General features: G+C 45.4%; 2 protein-coding genes across 10 annotated transcripts in view; both read right to left on the bottom strand.

Annotated features, from left to right (window-relative positions):
- Positions 1–10,224, bottom strand: part of CUNH9orf24 (chromosome unknown C9orf24 homolog) — a 16,135-nt gene extending 5,911 nt beyond the window's left edge. Inside the window, exons 1-2 of the mRNA XM_023716061.1 lie at positions 9,941–10,224; positions 706–849 (exon numbers count right to left, since the gene is read on the bottom strand). Coding sequence (XP_023571829.1) covers positions 706–849; positions 9,941–10,075 — 279 coding nt within the window. The 5' untranslated portion in view covers positions 10,076–10,224. The remainder of the gene's footprint in view (positions 1–705; positions 850–9,940) is intronic.
- Positions 10,225–10,621: 397 nt separating this feature from the next.
- The window catches only part of Fam219a (family with sequence similarity 219 member A), a 99,420-nt gene continuing 92,123 nt past the window's right edge, over positions 10,622–17,918 (bottom strand). For 6 of the 9 annotated variants that reach the window (XM_004631904.2, XM_004631907.2, XM_023716005.1 and 3 more), the window contains exons 3-6: positions 14,862–14,964; positions 14,576–14,656; positions 13,908–13,962; positions 10,622–13,348 (exon numbers count right to left, since the gene is read on the bottom strand). In XM_004631904.2, coding sequence (XP_004631961.1) covers positions 13,190–13,348; positions 13,908–13,962; positions 14,576–14,656; positions 14,862–14,964 — 398 coding nt within the window. In that variant the 3' untranslated portion in view covers positions 10,622–13,189. The remainder of the gene's footprint in view (positions 13,349–13,907; positions 13,963–14,575; positions 14,657–14,861; positions 14,965–17,918) is intronic. The other 3 variants (XM_004631905.2, XM_004631908.2, XM_004631906.2) reach the window with 1 other exon arrangement.

Below are 17,918 nucleotides of genomic sequence, written 5' to 3'. Positions count from 1 at the left end.
AAAAAAAAAAAAAAAAAAAAAAAAAAAAGAAAGAAAGAGCTAAGGAGAAAGACAATTTTCATAAAGCATATGAAGCACTAATGAAATAGGGATGGTGAGTATGCATTACATTTCAGGAATTTTGGCTTAAAAGAGAAGAGCAAGGGGCCTGGGGAGATAGCTCAGTAGAATAAGTGCTTGCCTGGCAAGCGCAAGGGCCTGAGTTCAATCCCAAGTTCTGAAAAAAATAAAAAAAAGAAAAGAAAAGAAAAAAGAAAGAGCAAGAGAGAAATTTTGAAAGGAAGAAATCAGAAAATGTTCCAGATTGAAGATAGGATGTGTAGTTGAGCAAAGGTATACAGAAGAGATGGAGATAGCTAATAAAAAGGATTGCTTACAGGATGGGAGAGATGGCATCTGAAATGCACTGAGAGGGGCTTATTTGGGGAGGTTAATATTTTCTCCATCTCGCTTAGGATGGAACCCAGAGCTCTTCTGGTTCTTTTTTCAGAAGGACTCTCAAAACATCAGGGAGTTGGCCCAGCAGGGTCGGCAGGACAGGTGGTTAGAAGTCTGATTGGAAGGGTGTTGCTTAAGGGGAAAAGGGCTAGATCATGAGTGGAGACAAAGAATATGCAGGACTGAGGAGGATGATTTGGGTTCAGATTAGGATCATTGTTGGAATCACTGCTGGGGTCAGAGATGGGTGGCAGATGAGGCCCTACCTTCTTCTTGAGAGAGCCAGTACTTCTCAGGCAAGTAGGGGTGGCCTGATATAGAACTCTTATATCTGTAGTCCTGTGCAGCACATTTGGCCATCTTCTGTAGGGCTTCCGGATCTGTGTGGCGCCTCATGGTTTGTGTCAGACCCTGGGCAAAGGAAGAGAAGTGGCTACATGCATAGGGACCCCAGAGGTAGGGCCCCAGATCTAGTTCCTTTTTGAGGTCAGCCTGGTCCAAACCCCTTCTGTATGCCAAACAGATTCTCATGCAGCTTTTGTTCCTTTTCAGTCTTTTTTTTTTTTTTTCTTGTACAGGGTCTATAAGATCTCACTATGTAGCTCAGACTCATAGTGATCCTCCTGTTTTCAGCCTCCCAAGTGCTGGGATTACAGGCACGCACCACCACTCCTGGGCTCAATAGCCATCTCAGCACGCCCCAGGGGCGGGGCCAGCACAACCCGCCCAGGATTGAACCCAGCTGCTGCGCTCTGTCTAAGCAGGCGCTTTAGTCTGCTGAGCTATCTGGCTGGCCTTATTTTGCAGGCTGGCCATGGCCATGAGCTTACTATGTAGTCCAGGCTGGCCTCAACCTCCCAAATGATAGGATTACTGGCAGGTGCCACCTGGGGAAGTTAATATTCTCTCCATCTCTCTTAGGCTGGAACCTTCAGGATCTTCTTCTTTGAATCACACACACACACACACACACACACACACACACACACGCGCACACACACACTTTTCCCATCAAAGTCTGGCACTTAAAGCCATGCTCTTGCCTCAGTCAGAGTGGTTTTCTAGCCTTATTTTGTCCTTTCCTGACTGGGGCAGAGCTCTTGAAGGTCAGAGCTGAATGTTCCTGTCCTTCTTTCACTTTTTCTGTCTTCTCCTTCTCTTTCTTCTGTCTTCTTGTTTTTGTTCTTGTTTTTGTTCTCCTCCTCCTCCTCCTCCTCCTCCTCCTCCTCCTCCTTCTTCTTCTTCTTCTTTCTTCTTCTTCTTTCTTCCTCCTCCTCCTCCTGCTCCTCCTCTTCTTCCTCTCCCTCCTCCGCTCCTCTGCTCCTCCTCCTCCTCCTCCTTTTTCATCTTCTTCTTCCTCCTTCTTCTTTTTCTCTTTCTCTTCTTCTTCCTCCTCCTTCTTTTCCTTTTCCTCCTCCTCCTTCCTTCTCCTTCTCCTTCTTTTTTTCTTTTTGAGATAGGTTCTCACTATACAGTTCAGGCTGACCTTGCACTCACTTTGTAGTCCAGGCTGGTCTCAAACTTGCAATGATCCTCTGCCTGCATAGTCCTGTGATTACAGGTGTGTGCCACCATGCCCAGCACTGTCATTTTGCATGGCAAACTGCCTGGAGCCACTTCCAGTAAGGCCCCTGGCACACACAGTCTGGAGCTTCAATAGAGGTCATCTTCCCATAAGCTGGCTCCTTATGCAGTTTCCTGGACAATGAGGGATCTCTGGGAAAATGGGATCTCAAAAAGGATGAAAGGTGGGCTTGGTATGTGTACTTTAAAATTTAATTCTTTGTCCCTGACCTGACCCTGATTCTGCTGTAGCTCTGCCCTTGACCACTGTTACCCTTGGCCCTGACCTCCACTTTACTGTGGTCATTTGTCCTTGACTTTTGTTTCCTACTCTTGGTCCAAGCCCTGTGCCCCTCTGATTCTTGGGGCTCACCTCAAGTCAGCCTTTCACTGAGATTGAGGCTTCCCTTTGGGGTTCCCCTTATCCTCAGCTGGAGGCGGAATGCCAAGTAAGGTGTAGGCCACAGGTACCTGCAGGTAGTAGGTCTGAAAAGGCAGCTGGGATCACTCACACCTTCTCTTATGCCCTTAAGGGGAGAGGCTTCTTGGAGACAAGACTGAACACTCTAGGCACCTGGAAAATTCTTCATTTTGGGGGCTTCTAGAAACTTCTGTGCCCAGCTAATATTCCTTTTAGGACAAGTCTTGTACACTTACACTCCTATGTGGGTGGGGAACAGAATACAGAATATGTGGATGCAAGTCCTATAACTTGGCACTTCCCTTTACACACACACACACACACACACACACACACACACACACCCCTATGTGCCCAGTTATGCACTTAAGCAGTTGTATATCCATATAGACACATTCAAATATCCCTACCTATACAGTAAGCACTCAGAAATACACATATGCACTCATAATTATAGAAATGGTCATTTAGAGTAACTCAGACATCACCAGTTTTTTGTTAGAGGTTTTCCTCAGATGCTTGGAGGTTTCTCATGCTCACAAGTAGGACACTAAAAAAATAGGATTCCTGGGTTGGGGAGATAGCTCAGCAATCTAAGCACCTCCCGTGCATGCAGCCAGACACTGAGTCTGAGCTGAGTAATGAGACCCTGTATCTAGTGAATAAATAAATTTTTGAAAAATTAAATGAAACACAAGTAATACTCCTTTTTTAGTCTTTTCCTCTCCTTTTTTTTAGATGGATCTCACTATATAAACCAGGCTGGCCTTGAACTTTTTACCATCCAAGTACTAACCAGGCCTGACCCTGTTCAGCTTTGGAGATCAGATGAGATTGGGCACATTCAGGGTGGTATGGCCCTGTAGACTGCCTTGAACTTTCTCTGTAGCCTCCATTGGCCTTGAACTGGTAATGATTCTTCTGCCTCAGTCTCCAGAGTGTTGGGATTACAAGTGTGTACCACCACACTCAGATGTCTATTTTCATACTGGGGATTGAAGCCAGGGCTTTTCACATTGAGGTACATCCCAGCTGTTTTTAAAATTTTTGAGAATGGGTCTCACTGAGTCAGTAAATTGCCCAGGCTAGGCTCCAGCCTGTGATCCTGCTGCCCCATCCTCCCAAGATGCTGGGATTACAAGTGGGCACCACCACACCTAACTAAAAGAGCTTCTTGAAGGCTTCAAATTATAGGGGAGTTTGTCACCTATGAACATTACTGTGGGATGATATGGCTAGACTATTTTTTATAAACTCTGAGGCCAGTGTGCACATATCTTTCCTCTTAAGGTTCAGTTTCTCCACAAAAGTCTCTCTTCAGGTTTTGGCATGAGGGTAACAACCTAGTTACTCATGTTTGAGAGAGCAGTGTAAAGAGAGATATTGGGAGTTCCAGCACTCAGTATGTGGAGGTTCACCTGTTTTTGGTGTGGTAACCCACCCTCCACTTGTGTCTCCTGGTCTTGGGATCCTCACCAGAAAATAGGCCTTGTGAATTTTTCAGACAGAGGCAGGCAGTCACCGCTGGCAGGGGATAGAAGAGGGAATTAGTGGACTTAACTGCTTCTTAAATGGCTTTCAAGTAATCCTTACTTTAGCCTTGGTCCTGCCCCATCTTCAATTCCAGAGAAGCCTGGGATTACCAGTTCCTAAGCCATTTGGAAATTCTGCAGTTTTTCAATTGAATTATGTCTTGGGTTTCCTATTCCTGGCTTTGAGTTCAGTTTTCTCAGATCTACTAAATCAGTTGCTATTTATCATACTCTCCAGCTTCCACAATTTTCTTCTCATTGCCCTTCCCGTCTCACCCTCCTTGTGAGTTTATGTCTTAAGTATCCACTTACTGTAGTTTAAGAGGTTTATGAAGGGGGTCAGAACACATATGTATTCAATTTTAGCCCAGAGAATTATAGTTCTTTATGCATTCTATATGCTAATCAGTTACATGTTGCAAATCTCTGAGCTTGTGGCTTTCATCTTTAATTTTCTTTATGGTGTCTTTGATGAACAGAAGTTCTTAATTTAAACATAGTTGAATTTATTAATCTCTTCTTTTATGGCTGGTGCCGTTTGTGACTTAAGAAATTTATCCATTCTGTCAGATAATGGAGACAATGTTTTCTATTTTCTTTTAAGCGATGCACAGTTTTACTTTCAATATTTAACTTGTCAGGACTTCATTCTTTGGGTTTAATGTGAGTTTCATTTTATTTTATCAATTTATGCATAACCAGTTTTCCATTGAATAGTCACAGATTCGTAATGCTATCCCAAACCCAATGTATCTTTTTTCAGTAGCTTTATTTCAATAATCTTTGTTGTACTGTTTTCATATATGTGTGGGTCTATTTCTGATTTTTTAATTTCATTAATTATTTATCTATGTATTAATACAATGCTTTATGAATTTCTGTAGTTTTGCAATAGATATTGATATTCCATTTGGCAAAAATGTCCTCCTTCTGCTGGGTCTGGCAGCTCACAGCACTGGGGAACCTGAGGAGGAGCACCGCAAATTCAAGGGCAGGCTGGATTACATAGTGAGATCGTGTCTCAAAAAAAAAAAAAAAAAAAAAAAAAAAAAAGATCCCTTCCTTTTTAAGTGTATTTTAGTTATTTCTTCAGCTTTTGGTCTTCTTTCTTTGTTTCTTTTAGGTAGTCTCATTGTATAGTTCAGAGTGTTTTTTTTTTGTTGTTGTTGTTTTTGTGGAACTGGTGATTGAACTCAGGCCTTCACACTTGCCAGGCAAGTGCTTATTGTATTGAGCTCTCTCCCTGGCCCCTTGAGAGTGGTTTTGAACTCACTATGTAACCCAGATTGGCCTCAAACCTTGGAGATCCTCCTGACTCAGCCTCCCAAATGCTGGGGTTACAGGTGTGTGGCATGATGCTTAGTTTTTGCTCTTCTATACATAGTTTAGAAACAGCTTGCTAAATTCCTAAAAAAGTCCTGTTGAAGAAGTTGTAATTGACTATATTGAGTCTTTATGATAGTAAGTCACAAGCATATTACGCCTCTCCCTTTATTCAAGTAATTTAAAAGATACTTAATAAAGTTTTATAATATCTCGTTTTACACTTTGATTTATTTCTACTATTAGTATTTTAAATATTATACTCACTAAATATTGTCATCTGCATAAGAAAATGTGATTGCCTTTTCATCCTCTACTCACCCAACTTCTAAATTCTGTTATTCTAATAATTTATATATTCTGCATACATAATTGTATCATCTACAATGGTAGTCTTTCTTTCTTTTCTTTCCTTTCTCTTTCTTTCTGTCTCCCTTCACTCTAATGCTAAATGGAAGTAATGATAGTAAAAATCTTTGCTTTGATACCAATTTTAAAATATTCTCCTTATATGGTCCAGGCTAGCCTGACTAGTTGTCGGGAAAATGTTGAGGTACCCTTTGGGTAGACATTCTTTATCAAGTTAGGAAAGTTTACTTCTTATGTTTTCTGAATTTTGTTTTTCTTTTCAATCCTGAATGGTTGTTGAATTTTAACAAGTATTTCTCTTTTGTTTGTTTGTTTTGTTTTGTTTTGTGGTACTGGGGATAGAACTCGGGACCTTTCACTTGCCAGGCAGGTGCTTATGCCACTGAGCTATCTCCTGGGCCCTTAACAACTATTTCTGTGTCTCTTTTCAAATAGCTTTTCTGAGATATAGTTTATACACTGTAACATTCCCTCTATGCAAGCATACGTTTTAAGGACTTTTTTAGTCAGTGCATAGAGTTGCTCAATTATCACTACAACCTAGTTTTAGAATATTTTTCTCACCTTCAAAAGATTTCTCCTGCACATTTAATTTTTGTCTATTTTGAAGTGATTTTGTGGATTTCTTCTTGGATCTGTTAATGTGATAAAGGACGTTTATTTTTCTAATGTTAAGCCATTTTTACACTTATGGAATAAATACATCCTAATAATCATTAACTATTTATTCACTACTGGCTGCACTTTCTAATTTTTTTTAGAATTTTATTTGTGCATAGCTTTATGCATACTTTTCTTGATTAGTTTTACACTGAAGTTGTACTGATCATAAAATCAGTTGGGAATCATCTTCTTTTCTTCTGTTCTTTTAAAGTCTGCACATCACTGAAATAAACTGTTTCTCGGGCAATTGAAGGAATATGATTTAGCTATCTGTACTGGAAAGTTAGTTATTTTCTTTGTGGGAAGTTTTTAAATTATCGGCTTAATTCTTTAATCTTTATAGGAGCATTCTGGCCTTTCTAACTCTTTTTTTAAAAACGTATTTAGTGGATACAGGGTCTCACTACGAAGTTCAGACTCTTAATGATCCTCCTGTCTCAGCCTCCCCAGACCTGGGATAACAGGCATGTGCCACTATACCTGGCATGGCATGAGGTACTGCGGACCGAATTTGGGTACTTGTGCTTGCCAGGCAGGCGCTTAGACTGCTGAGCCATCTCCCCAACTTTCTAACTCTTCTTGCTCAGTGAATGGCCTTTGATTCAATCCTCATTACTGCAAACCAAACCAAACTAAGCCAAAACAAAACAAACCTCAAAGGCCAAAAACAGACAAAGAAGCAAAGAAACTCTGCAAGGTTGCTGTCTTTGCATCTCTCATTGAGCTTGAAGTCCTTAGCTGGTAGGCAGGAGGGAGAGTTAGATTTGAAGTAGGGAAAAGCAACACAACCTGGAACCCAAGAGGACAAATAGAGCCTACATGAATTATTGCTTCTAACTCAGATGATGGGGACAGCCCTCAGGAGATGCAGATGTCCTTTGCAGGGGAACTGTACACATGCCTGGCCCAGGACCCAAAGGAGCTAGAGGAGGCGATGCAGCTGAAACAGAAGGAATGGTGGCCAAGGTTCCCCTCTGCCATCAAGGGAGCAAAATCTGCAACACAGTGCCCAATCCTCCACAATGCCTGGTCTTCTGTATGAACTGTAGAGGGCAAGTGTGGCCACTCCTTCACTTGTGCCTCCCAAATCTCATGCAAATTCCTCTTGTGGACAATTGGGAACAACTGATGGAGGGAAATCTGGGAAGTGCAGTTTTAACTACACACCTAATATAGCTTTTTATGACAATGTAAGGATTTTGGAACACCTTAACTCTGTCCTGTTCCAACTTACATGGTACTGTTTCCTAGTATTTTAGTTATTTCTTTAAATATTATAAATTAAAAACCAGCACAGTTATTTTCTAAAGATAATGTCCGCTGAGATTATAGGCATGAACCACTCTGCCCAGTGAGATTTGGGTCTTTAAAATACTTTTATTTTAAAAATTTCTACTCAGGGCCAGGGAAATAGCTCAGTGGTCTAAATGCCAGCCTGCCAAGCCCAAGGACTAGGTTCGATCCTCAGCATTGCATGCTGTGCCGCCTCTGGGCTGCAGTGAGACCCTGTACCAACATTTCTACTCAGTTCCTCTTTTACATTTGTCTGCTCATTTTAAAGACTATTGTCTTGATTCTTATTTGGATCATTTTACACTTTAAGAATTCATAATTATTTTGTTTTAAGTCCGGTATTTAAAGGCCTTGCTGATTTAAGTGTGCTGTTTGTTGTTTCTGTTTATTCTGTAACATGGTGAATTTTTTTTTCTTTTGCACCTCTGTGTGTGCATGCATGCACACATGTGCATGTTGGGGATCTAACCCCAGGTTTAGTGCATGTTAAGCAAGCTACTTACCACCAAGTTACACTATCAGCCCTGATTGTTTTCTTACCTCTTTTATTGTGATCTCATGTTTTATTAGTCTTACTTTGAAAGATGTTTTGGAAACCTACATTGAGGATATAGGTGGAGGGCAGAGAGTGTGTGTGTGTGATTTGTCCTTACAGCAATCCTGTCTTAAGTATATTTACCGTTCACCTCCATGAGTTCCAAACAAAATAGACATTACTATTTATGTGAAACTTGGCTTTTGAAGTAGCATTGTTCTTCAGACTGTTTACCACACAGTCAGAAGTAGACAGCTTTCCTTTGTTCTTATTCCCACTGCTGTGTGACTTTTATTCCTCTCAGTGCATGGTCTGCATGCTACTGAGAGTTGTGACATCCAAGAGGTCCCTTTGTGTCTTGGCAGCATTTGGCACTGACTGTCACCAGCTGTGTTTGCTGGGTTCTCTCTGATTTTTCCTCCTATCTCTCTGGCCATAATTCTGCATCTCCTTACCTACTCCTTGAATGTTAATATCTTCAAAATTCTGTCCTTGGGCTGGAGAGATGGCTCAGTGGTCTAAAGCACCTACTTGAAGCGGGCTTGGCAAGGCACAGGGACCGCGGTTCGATCCCCAGCACCACATGCCAGCCGGACCCGCCCCCTGGTGGGCTGAGCTGGCCACACACACACACACACACACAATAAATAAATGTAATAAATAAAAATAAATAAAAAAAAAATTCTGTCCTTGGCCATTTTCTCTCACTTGTTTGGCAAGCTTCTCTAGTCTTACAACTTTGGCTCATTTAGGTGATGATCTGTATCTCTAACCCAAATCTCTTTCCTTTGCTTCGGGCTGGGGAGATAGCTCAGTAGAATAAGGACCTGCCTGGATTCCTATTAGTAGGCCATATAAGAATATACATTAAGGGCTGGGGGTGTATCTTAATGGCACGTGAGCACATTTGGTCCTCAGCAGCGCACCCCCCCCCCCACGTTTTCAGTTCCTGGTACAGCCTCGGACTGGCTCTTCTCAGGCCTCTCCTGTAGGAGCCCTCCTCGCCGCCTTGCTTCCATCACTCTGCAGCCAGGCCCTCTAGGTTCTGGGAGTACTCTGTTTCCCATCAGCACAGGCTCCACATTAGGTGTGCTGGCTTGGTTTACCTTTACTCTTTGAGCGCCTCGAGGCAGGGCTGACCTTTCCTTTTTGTATGCTGGGTGCCTACACCTGAAGGTATTCAGCAGCATTTTGTGCATGGTTCACACTAATGACTTCTTGTAGGCAGAGTCACAGTTAGACTTCTAGAGCTCCTCTCCCTTTGGTGGACGCTTCACTGACATGCTTGGCTACTCATCTTGAGCACATACAGACACAAGAAGATTGTGATACATAGTGTGCGTAAACATAAGACAAGACAGTAGGATATTTTCTGGCTTATTCATCAGGCGGCCTCAGGGCCTTTGCACTTCCTGATGACTCTTCAAAACTGAGAGCTCTTCTATTCTTTGAGCTCTTTATATGGCTAGTTCTCTTTCATCTTTCCAATCTCAGTCTCTTTCAATGTCACAACAGAAGAGGTCTCCATACATGATCTACCTAGTTAAGCTCTTTCTTTTCATTTGCACTGCCATGTTTATTTCCTTTACAACATTTGGACAATTTGTAAAACTCTTGTTTCTTATCTGTGTTCACAAGGGTAAGCTTTTATGCTATTTTACATACCATTGTAAATTCTGTATCCAGACAAATACATACAAAAGCTACAAATAATTATAAATACAGTGATGACTACATATTGCCTCTCATCTAGACACACACAGCCATAAGTTCTGGCCTGCCCTTCCCCCAGGCTCTTCTTACCGGGGTCACAAACTTGTTGGCTTCCCACGCCCACAGAGGTGGGTCCTTATAGACCTCCTTGATGGAGGTGGGAGCCCTGTAGGAGTCAGTGTAGGTGCTGATGGGGGTCTTGGTCTTTCGAGAGAAGAGGAACATTGTGGGATCTCTGGGACGCCGTGGTGGGTTCTACCTATCAATGACTCCTGCTGGACATCCGTGACCACCTCCTTAGACAGCCCACACCTGCAGCCTGGCAGGCGCTTTTAGCTGCTGTGACCCCCCTCCTTGGAGGGTCTCTCAGCTTCCCTCCCCTATGGCCTGTATGCTCTCACCCTACCCTGCTTTCTCTTGCAGGATGGGTACTGCCCATTATGATATCACCTGGCTCAGCCCTATCCCAGGGGGAGGTGAGGAGATCGAATTTCCTCTCTACTCCCCACCTCTTCCTGCCTTAAACTCTCAAAAGAGTCCAATTTCAAAGAGTTCAGAGGGTTCCTGAAGATCTTCCAGGCTGGGCTTCTCACAGTTTTGGTTTTGAACAGAAGTTCTGAGGGGCCATGACTCACCTAGAGTCACACAGCAGTGCAGTGGCACCTCTAAGAACCAACAGGTGGAGGTAAGGCATCTTGTGCATCCAGATCAGTTCTCTCCCCTTCCCCCTTCACTTGCCCTTGCTCCCCACCCCAAGTAGGGAGCTGAGGCTGACTTGTTTGATGCTTTTAATATCATTATTTGTGTTACACGATACACAACCAAGGATGATGGTCAATACTGCGATGGAAATGTTAAAAAAAATATTATACACGGCTCATGTCTTCCACACACCTTCCTGAAAATAAATTAGTGAGCACGGAGAAACCTGGCTGGGCAGCAGCCACAGCTGGGGTGAAGGGAGTGTTAAGGCAGTATCTACAACAGGGCTGGGGCAGGGGCACAGGTAGGGGCAGGGGCAAGGGCAAGGGCAAGCCAAGGCCTTGGCTTTTCCCCCATCAGCCTCCTAGAATGCAAAGGAGGGAACCATGAACTCAAGACACAGAAGCTACGGCTGCCAGTGTCCTCTCTCCCTGCCATAGTTATGCTGCCTTAGTTGAAGCCCGTGCCTGCCAGGGAACTAGTATGTCCTGTGGGAAAGGAGCTTTTCCCTGCTTCCTCGGGGCCACAGAGACTGACCAGTGGGCCAGTGTCACACAGTAAAGGCAGAAGTCTAAAAAAGAGGAGGTACCCATGTTATAGAAAGGGAACCAAGGAGTCCAGGGAGGTAATGGTGGTAGTGGAGGCCTGGCTCTGGGGCCCGGGTGACAGTAGTGCTAGAATACCAGGGTGGTAGAGGGGCTCAGGTAGAGACCACTATGTGGCTTGTGGGCCCTGAAGATGCCTTTACTTTCTTTGCTTCCCTTTGGTAGTTTTTCATCATCTGACTAGAGTCCCTGCATTAGAAGAGTTAAAGGTGAGTTAGAAATACAGGGACTAGAGTTGCACCCAATACTTTGGAGTTGGCAGCTTCCGGATGAGGCGCAGGGGATGGTGTGGCCCCTTGCCCCTTTCTCCCCCCAATTCCAGATTCTACCTCCGAGGACTAGAGTCTAGAGAGGGGTGTGTGGTGCTGTCTGTAACAATGGGTACTCTAGTGTGTGTTGGCTGTTGGCACAGGGGTCGGGGGCAGCACACTGCTTCACTGTGTGGAGGAGGTACACGGGTACAGGCACACACAGTCTGAGGCTACATGTGCTTCCACTTTCCTTCACGTTGAGGCAGGCTCACCTCTTCCCTTGATCTTTATCCTTAGCTGTTTTGGTGTCTGGCCCTAGGCCAGCAATAGTGGCAGAAGCAGCGGAACAAATATCCTGACCTACAGATACTTCATGCAGCCGCATACATAAAGCAGACACCTCTGCACACATTCACACTTGCAGACACACAGAACTCTTCTACACAGATGGCATGTACTTCCCCTTTCCATACGAACACACACCTTAGGGAGCCCCTGGATACACTCAAAGACACACAGTGGTCTCATACCCCTCTGCAGAAATTCCTGTGAAGAAATTCCTTTGGGTATGAAAGGACCTTGAGGATTTCAGCTGCTGTTTATTTTTTAGTTGGGGAAATTGAAGCCCAGAGACAGCACATAGCTTGCTGAAGATCATCTGGAGCCTCAGAGCTAGGAGCAAAACACAGGCTTCGGGCTCCTCGCCAGACTCAGCCCACTGCAGTGCTGAGCAGCCTCTTCCAACTTCTCCCAACTGCAAACAGATCACATAGTCACACTGACACATCTATGATAGGAAGAGAAATCTGGAGAGACAGGTCCAGCAAAGAGACACAGACACTGACTCTCTCTCTCTCTCTCTCTCTCTCTCTCTCTCTCTCTCTCTCAGTGCTCACTGCCATACATGCACAGCCACTGCTCAGCCCACTGTATTTTCCTAAGCCTGTTCTTTGAAGGGATTTAATACAAAGCAGGCTCCCAGCCTTTGGGCTGGGTAAGGTAGGAGTAGGGTGTTAAAGTAGAGCTCACACTCTGCTTCCAGCTTGGGCAATGGACAGAAGTGTTGGGGGTGAGGGTGACAGGGGAGGCAGAGACAGATGCATTAGGGACCAGTGAGGACAGCTCTTACCACACCCTGATGGGCCAGAGGGCCAGGAATGGGCTGAATGGGACAAAGCAGAAGAAGGCAGTGATCTAAAGGGTGGGGGAGGATACCTCCTGGGGCCTCCTTGACAGGCTTGCCATCTGGAGATGAGGGGAAAAACGCAAAGAGGTACATGGGCTTCCAGGGGGCACTAGGCTATGTTCCCACTGCCTTGGGCCTTTCTCCCTCCAGATCCCTTTCCTTGTCAGGTTGGGGCTGGGGGATTCATGGCTTTGCTGGGATGGAGCCAAGCCCCAGACTATGTGATTTCCTTCTCCCTGCATATTAGCACTGATCTCCCTGCCATCCAGTCTCAAAGCTTCGAAGTGCCGAGATTGCAGTCTTAGGGAAGAGGAGAGTTTGCTGAATGAGGTCCCCCAAATAACTAAACAAAGAACCCCACCCTTCCTTAGCCACCCCCTGGGGTGGAGAGAGCCCCGGTTTTGGTTTCTCCGGCTCCAGGAACACACAGAGGTACACGTCCTACCATAGGAGGAAGCAATGACTGTTACGAGGTTGGCGGCTGTAGGAGGCACGGCCTAGGGCAGGTAGAGAGCGAGAGGGGTCGGCCCCTGCCCCGTTCAGCCTGGCCCAGTGGGGTCATGCCTCTCCCATGAAGCCGCAGTGGCCCCGCCAGCTACTGAATGTGGCAGGCGGTGGAGGATGTTGCCTGGCAGCACATGCAGGTGGGGTTCACAGACTTGGGGGGGATGAGATCTAGGTCCTCGTCGTCGGGAATCTCATCTAACCGGTAGCCGTCCTTCAGCAGCTGGATATTCAAATCTTGGTTGATCTGCTGTTGACAAAGGGGAGGGCAGTCAGGCTTAGGTCCTCCTCCCCAAGGCACCACTTCCTGGAGCCACCAGGACCCAAGGCCATGGACCCTGCCACAGGCTACTCCTTGCCTGCCTCCCCAGGCCAGCCCAGGTCTCTTCACAAACTCCAGGCCCTGCCCTGCCTTCCTCCTCCCACCCTGCCCTCACCCTTGCGTCTCCCCTTACAGTCCATCCTCCTAAGGTCTGTCCAGATACAGACCCCTCGCCATTCCAAGGCCAACTTCCCATCTCTAGTCCTGCTTTTATTAGAGTCCATTCCTGTAATTACCACTTGCATTTCACAACCCATTCCATTTATAAACCCTGTCCTAATAACTCTGGGCTCTAACCTGGGGTCCCCAAAATTGAGCTCAGTGATTACTTCTAGGCCACCCCAGGCCTGGTCATACACAGAGCTCCACCCAGCTGTGCCCACTTATGTATCTCCGGGGGAGTGACTTGGCATTGGCCCCACTGCTGCTTCTTGGCAGAGATGGTCCTTGTTCAGGCAGGTCTCTGGGGGCAGGGGTGGGGCCTCACCTCAGCAGAGGAGTAGCCGGAAGAAGAGTATCTGGACATGTCAAAGTCATCATCACTGGCCGTGGAGAAAAGAGGACAGAGGAAGCAATTCAAGGAAATTAAATAGACTCCTGGCCTCCCCCATGAGTCAATAGCATGCCCTGTCCCAATGAAGCTAAACAAACAGTACCCCCTAAAATCTAAGCTTGCTGGGCATATGCAGGTAGTTAAAGACAGATTTCCCTGGCCCCACCCTTCCAAATGAATTGCCACCTTCGATATTTTTCTGAAAAGAGCTGTTACTCCCTTCAACTCATCTCCTCATTTACTAGGCTCAAATCACACTGATTTGTTGGATTTCCCCAAAGTCATTTCCTCAGGACTCTGGGGAAGGGGGCAGAGGACAAGGCATTAAGCACCAAGCCCAGTTGTTCAGAGAAATCAGCGCCCACCAGGGCAATGACTGAATCAGTTGTTCCAGGATGGCAGCAGACCGGGCTGGTCCTTGTGTTTTTCTGCCCACTCTCCTCCTCCCTGTAAAAATTTCTATTTCCTGAGGACTTCACCCTGGAGAGCCTGTGTCTAAGGAATACTCTACTCCTGGTACTATAGCAGGCATGAACTGTACATCCCTATGTGCTCACAAAGGTTCAAATGGCTTGCTCAGATGCCTCCAAACCCATACACACCTGTCCGTGTCAAGGGCTACCAGGGGCTTCTCATCTGGGCTCTGGTCAAGTGAGGAATAGCCTTTATTTGGAACAACCAGCCTGGGTGAAGAATTTTTGGAGTTGAGACAAGAAGTAGAGCACACAAACCTGAGAAGGGACGGGGTTGGATCCCAACCCACTGCCTCCATTTTCCTCCCTCCCCATCTTAGATCCCACCTGTGGAGGGAGGGAAGAAGGGAGGCTCAAGGCCAGCTGAGATAAATGCTGGCTGGCAGGGTCCAGATGGGCTAGAGAGGGCCTTTACCTTGTCCTGGCCATGACATTGTTCTTCTTGGGTTGTTGGTTGACAGGGCTGCCCATGCTGCCGTTCTTCAGGGAGCCCTTCCGGGCCAGCTCCCGCTGCTTCTCTGCAGGTAACATGGGAGGGAAGCTGTGTCCTGCCCCCAGGGTCACACTGCCTTACTGCTAGGGGCATCCTTCATTGTGAAACTCCTTACTCCCTACAGATTGCTCAGTGGTTGTGATGGTACATAGCCCTGCACAGTTTGAGGGGGACAGTGTGTGTGTGGGGGGATGTGTGACCCCTGCCTTGTGGAAGCCACAGCTCCCCTGTGGGGCTTGACACCAAGGAAAGGTTACAGAACAGCTGATCCCAGAAAGATGGGGCAGGCTTCCTGTGGGTGATCTAGAGAGATGAGTGCATTCTAGGAAGGAGACACAGTGTGTACCAGAACACATTAGGGCTGGAGGAATGACGCCATGGCTTGCCTGGCATGCACAAAACACTAGGTTTGCAACAAAAACCAAACTGAAAACCAAACCAAACCAAACAAAACAACCAAAGTATTTAGAAATGAGCTAACTGTGCATCTAGATGGGATGGAGTGGGGAAGAGGGACAAGAGTGAGGTTGTTAAAGGAGCCACTCAGTCCTTATTCACTTAGCAAACACTGGAGTCACGAATCATGTGTCAAGTCCTGAGCTAAGGGGTTAGAGACTCCCTCTAATTATAAGTGCAGAGCACAAAGGCCTTGAATATCAGAATGAAGAGTTAGGGGTTAATATACAAGGAAAAAGGAAGCATTGAAAGCTATGGAGGAGAGGCAGAGAGGGGCTGGAAGAGGCCAGGGCAGCACATTTGGCAGTGTTGCCTAAGCGATTCTCTCTGTTCCTCCTTGCCTCTGACGGTCCAGCAGATCCTCAGCTCACTTGATGCTTGGTATATGATAAGGATTACTTCCGGTAACTGCGCAGCTGCTGGAGGATGCCCATCTGTTCTTTCCTACTCATATCAAGTAAAGGGTCTTCTATGTGAAAGAAGTTATCTCAAAAAAACCCCAAACCAAACCAACAAACGAAAAACCAACCAACCAATCAAACAAACAAAAAAAACCAGTGCACTCCAGACGGTAGGGATGGGCAGTGATTCATTTAAAAATGTTCCCTAACTTTGAGGCCTCTGAATCTTTCATCTCTTCTCTGGATCTCTCTTTTTTCTTTTCTTTCTTTCTTTTTTGATACTGGAGATTAAGCCCAGGGCCTTTGCACGGAGGTACATACAGACCAGCCCTTTTTTTGTTATTGCTGTTATTTTTACTTTAATGCAAGGCCCCGTTAAGTTGCTAAATTTCCCAGGCTAGGCTCAGAGTTGCAATCAGCCTCTCAAGAGTACCGGGATTACAGGCGTCCCACCACTAGCAAAGCTCTGACTTTCTTTGTCAATATGGATCTCACTCCAGCTTTGCCAGTCTCTTTCCAGCGGGTGTTAGCTGCCATTACCACTACAAACCTCTAGGGGGTGCAATTTGCCTTAAAGTTCCTAATGGTGCTTTTTCTTTGTCCAATTGGTAGTGAATTTTGGTGAGCTTTGGTGGTAATATAAGGAGGAAGGGGTGGTGGTTGCTTTAAAAGCATACTATCATTGTTTAAAATAATAATTAAAAAATTCAAGCAATAAACTGACAAAAACCAAACTATGGACTACTATATAACCATTTAAAGGAATGAAGTCTACATATTGAGATTGGAAAGGGCAAAATGTGAAAAGGAAGGAAACAGGTTTCAGAAAGTGTGTACAGTACAATATTAATTATGTTAAAATATAAAATAAAGCTGCCTAAACTGAAAAATCTTGGAAAGATACCTCTGTAGAACAGAATGTGATAGGGCAGAGGAGAATTCATAGCCATTAAAATACACTGTTAAACAATGATTAACAAAGCTGACTGCAGTTTAAATTTGATACCCTAGGAAGACGGACAGTTCCAGAGAACATCTTTCTTATTTAGAAAATTAGCTGAAAGGGTTCCCTGAGTATGGTCTCAGAGAAGAAAAGCAAGGGGGTAGTCAAGGGGTAGTTGATGGAAAAAAAACAAGACTCGGGCTGGTATGTAGCTCTGTGGAAGGACACTTGTCTAGTGTGCACAAAGCATTGGGTTTGACCCTCAGCAACACAAAACATAAAAAATAAAATTTAAAAACAAAATAAAACAAGTCAAGAACTCTGTGGGAAGGAGTCCTGGCAGCTGTGAAGGGAGAAGGATTTTGAAGAGTGGAAGGGGTTCTGAGAGCTGAGAGAGGCCCAGTTATTTGCTGGGCAGCTGGACCCTGAGGAGAAAGACAATGGGAGGGGGAATGGGATATCAGAGGAGGTTTAAAGGATAGTGAGGGCCTGCATAGATCATAAACTCTTTCTCTGTGTGCTTTGTGTTGTAAGTTCTCTTCATAAAGCCATACCTTTGGTAAAAGTCTGAATGTACAGCAGCCATGGGTCAGTGAAACTTTGTCCCTAAAGGGAAAGGCGCAGTGTACAGATGCAGAAGCTGTGGGCAGTGGCTGGGAGCCAAAGTAACTGCAAAGGAGCCAGCTTCACAGTCAACTGGCAGTGGAGTCGATGTGCAATAACCCACCCCCCCAGGGAAAGGTGATGAGATATCTGGAAAGGCATGGGATATTTGAGATTAGCAAGAAAATAAGGGACAGCCTTCCCAAACAGGAGCCAACCAGGCCCTGGGACTTCTGGGTGGTAGGAGGTGGGAATGGAGAGGGGCTCGGCCTCTAGGCTTTGGAACCCTCATTCCTTTCTACCCCTCAAACACAGTAACTAACATTCCACCTATAAGGCAGCTTACTTTCAGTCTGATTTTTTTTTTTTTTGAGACGGTCTTGCTGTGTAGTTCAGGATGGCTTGAATTTACTGTACAATGCAGGCTAGCTTTGAACTCAGTGATACTCCTGCTTCTGCCTCCTGATTTTTTTTTTTAATTTTTATTTATTTATTTGTGTGTGTGTGTGTGTGTGTGTGTGTGTGTGTGTGTGTGGCCAGCTCAGCCCACCAGGGGGCGGGGCTGGCTGGCATGTG

The sequence above is a fragment of the Octodon degus genome, unplaced genomic scaffold, assembly GCF_000260255.1.
Source record: "Octodon degus isolate 3935 unplaced genomic scaffold, OctDeg1.0 scaffold00045, whole genome shotgun sequence".
Taxonomy (NCBI): Eukaryota; Metazoa; Chordata; class Mammalia; order Rodentia; family Octodontidae; genus Octodon; species Octodon degus.
This window is presented reverse-complemented; position numbering and strand designations above follow the sequence as displayed.